The sequence below is a fragment of the Cyprinodon variegatus genome, unplaced genomic scaffold (genome assembly GCF_000732505.1).
Source record: "Cyprinodon variegatus isolate N-32 unplaced genomic scaffold, C_variegatus-1.0 Scaffold81, whole genome shotgun sequence".
Taxonomy (NCBI): Eukaryota; Metazoa; Chordata; class Actinopteri; order Cyprinodontiformes; family Cyprinodontidae; genus Cyprinodon; species Cyprinodon variegatus.
This window is the reverse complement of record NW_015150534.1, coordinates 1,258,032-1,259,546: the sequence shown is the minus strand read 5'-3', so window position 1 is coordinate 1,259,546 and position 1,515 is coordinate 1,258,032. Positions and strand designations below refer to the sequence as shown.

The 1,515-nt window shown below is 39.7% G+C and overlaps 1 protein-coding gene across 1 annotated transcript in view; it reads left to right on the top strand.

Annotated features, from left to right (window-relative positions):
* Nucleotides 1–288: 288 nt before the first annotated feature.
* The window catches only part of LOC107083709 (galactose-specific lectin nattectin-like), a 4,523-nt gene continuing 3,296 nt past the window's right edge, over nucleotides 289–1,515 (top strand). The window contains exon 1 of the mRNA XM_015373130.1: nucleotides 289–354. Coding sequence (XP_015228616.1) covers nucleotides 289–354 — 66 coding nt within the window. The remainder of the gene's footprint in view (nucleotides 355–1,515) is intronic.

Below are 1,515 nucleotides of genomic sequence, written 5' to 3'. Positions count from 1 at the left end.
CATAAATAGAACAGGTTCCTGTTAAAGCAACATATTTCCTTGTTGCTCAAAATAAAACGTGAAGTGTCACCATACATGTTGATCATTCCAGATTAAAGACAGCCCCCAGTTTTTAAAGCTCCTGTCCTTTCTCTTCACCGGGTATCTGTTTGAGGATTACACACAGCAAAGGTAACATCCAGCAGCCTCTCCATTTTATTCCTTCACCTCAGATTTTTTTTTAACGTTATTTTACCCATCATTAAGTTTCTTTATGAAATCAGGACTTTAAATATTGTCTGTCCTCAGATGGCATCTGCTTTACATTTGGTGTTCCTCCTGGGCTCCGTCATCGGCCTCCTGACTGTAGAAGCTGTGAGTGAAATTAACTTTGATTAAAAGCCGAGCGCATTAATGCGAAGCAAACGGTAGAAAACTGAGTAACTTTGGACCAAAAGCAGGAAAGGAAGGAGACAAAAGATCCAACTGGTTTCTGGTTCTAACTGTGGTTCTGTTTTCACAGGCGCCTTATCCAGCTGAAACCCTCAGGGAGGCAGGTTGGTTCTTCTCTTTCTTCTTTCAAATAACTTCAGATTCAGACCTTCTATAGATATGTAATATTAGATCATTTTTATGAAGTCAATTTTAAAGAATTCAAAGGAACAGAAGTTCTTTAGTCATCGACTAATGACAGATCTGTAAAACATGAAAGTCTGGCTAGACATGAGGAAAATAAGTCATATTTTAATCTGTGGGTTCGTTAGCTTTGTACTTTAAGTTGATCTTGTAACTTAATGTTCACGAAGGAAGATACTTGTTAGCTGATTGGCCTATGTTGGTGATAGACGGACAAAATACACTGGAAAAAAATCGAAATCTAGAGTCGTTTTATTCTTAAAATAACTGCATCTGTTCTTGAATTGAGGACGCAAATGAGACATTTTGCCAATAGAACAAGACAATTTACATTTAAAATAAGAAAACACAATTACATTGTTTTATTTCAAGCGCATATTATCTAATTATCCTATTTTAAGAGTAAAAATACTCATTCCATTGGCAAATAATCTTATTTACCTGCTCAAATTAAGCGTAAATACACCTAATTTAAGACATTTTTACATATTTCTAGATGGTTTTTCCAGTGTAAACCAATCAGATCAACGAAGCATATGACGTACTAACAGAGCGACGACGAAGAGGTGTCAGGAGCTCTGAGGTTTGGACCCAGAATTCAGACGAGACAGACAGTGAAGCTTTAAACGAGTTTATTGAACAAGCTGCGTGCGGCTGCTCATCAGCTGGCTCGGGTTCACCGGATACGCTGCGGGGATATGGACTCAGATAAATATCTCAGAAGCTCAATCAGGGAATTATAATGAGCTGAAAGTCACCAACCTGGCAAAGTTCAGTCTGAGCTCAGAAGGCGGAGTGTAGTCCGGAGGAGCTGAGCTCCGCAGCGTGAGACTGAGCCCGAACCAGAGATCCAGAAGGGTGGAGAAGCAGCGACCAGCAGCAGCCAGAGCACACAGAGAA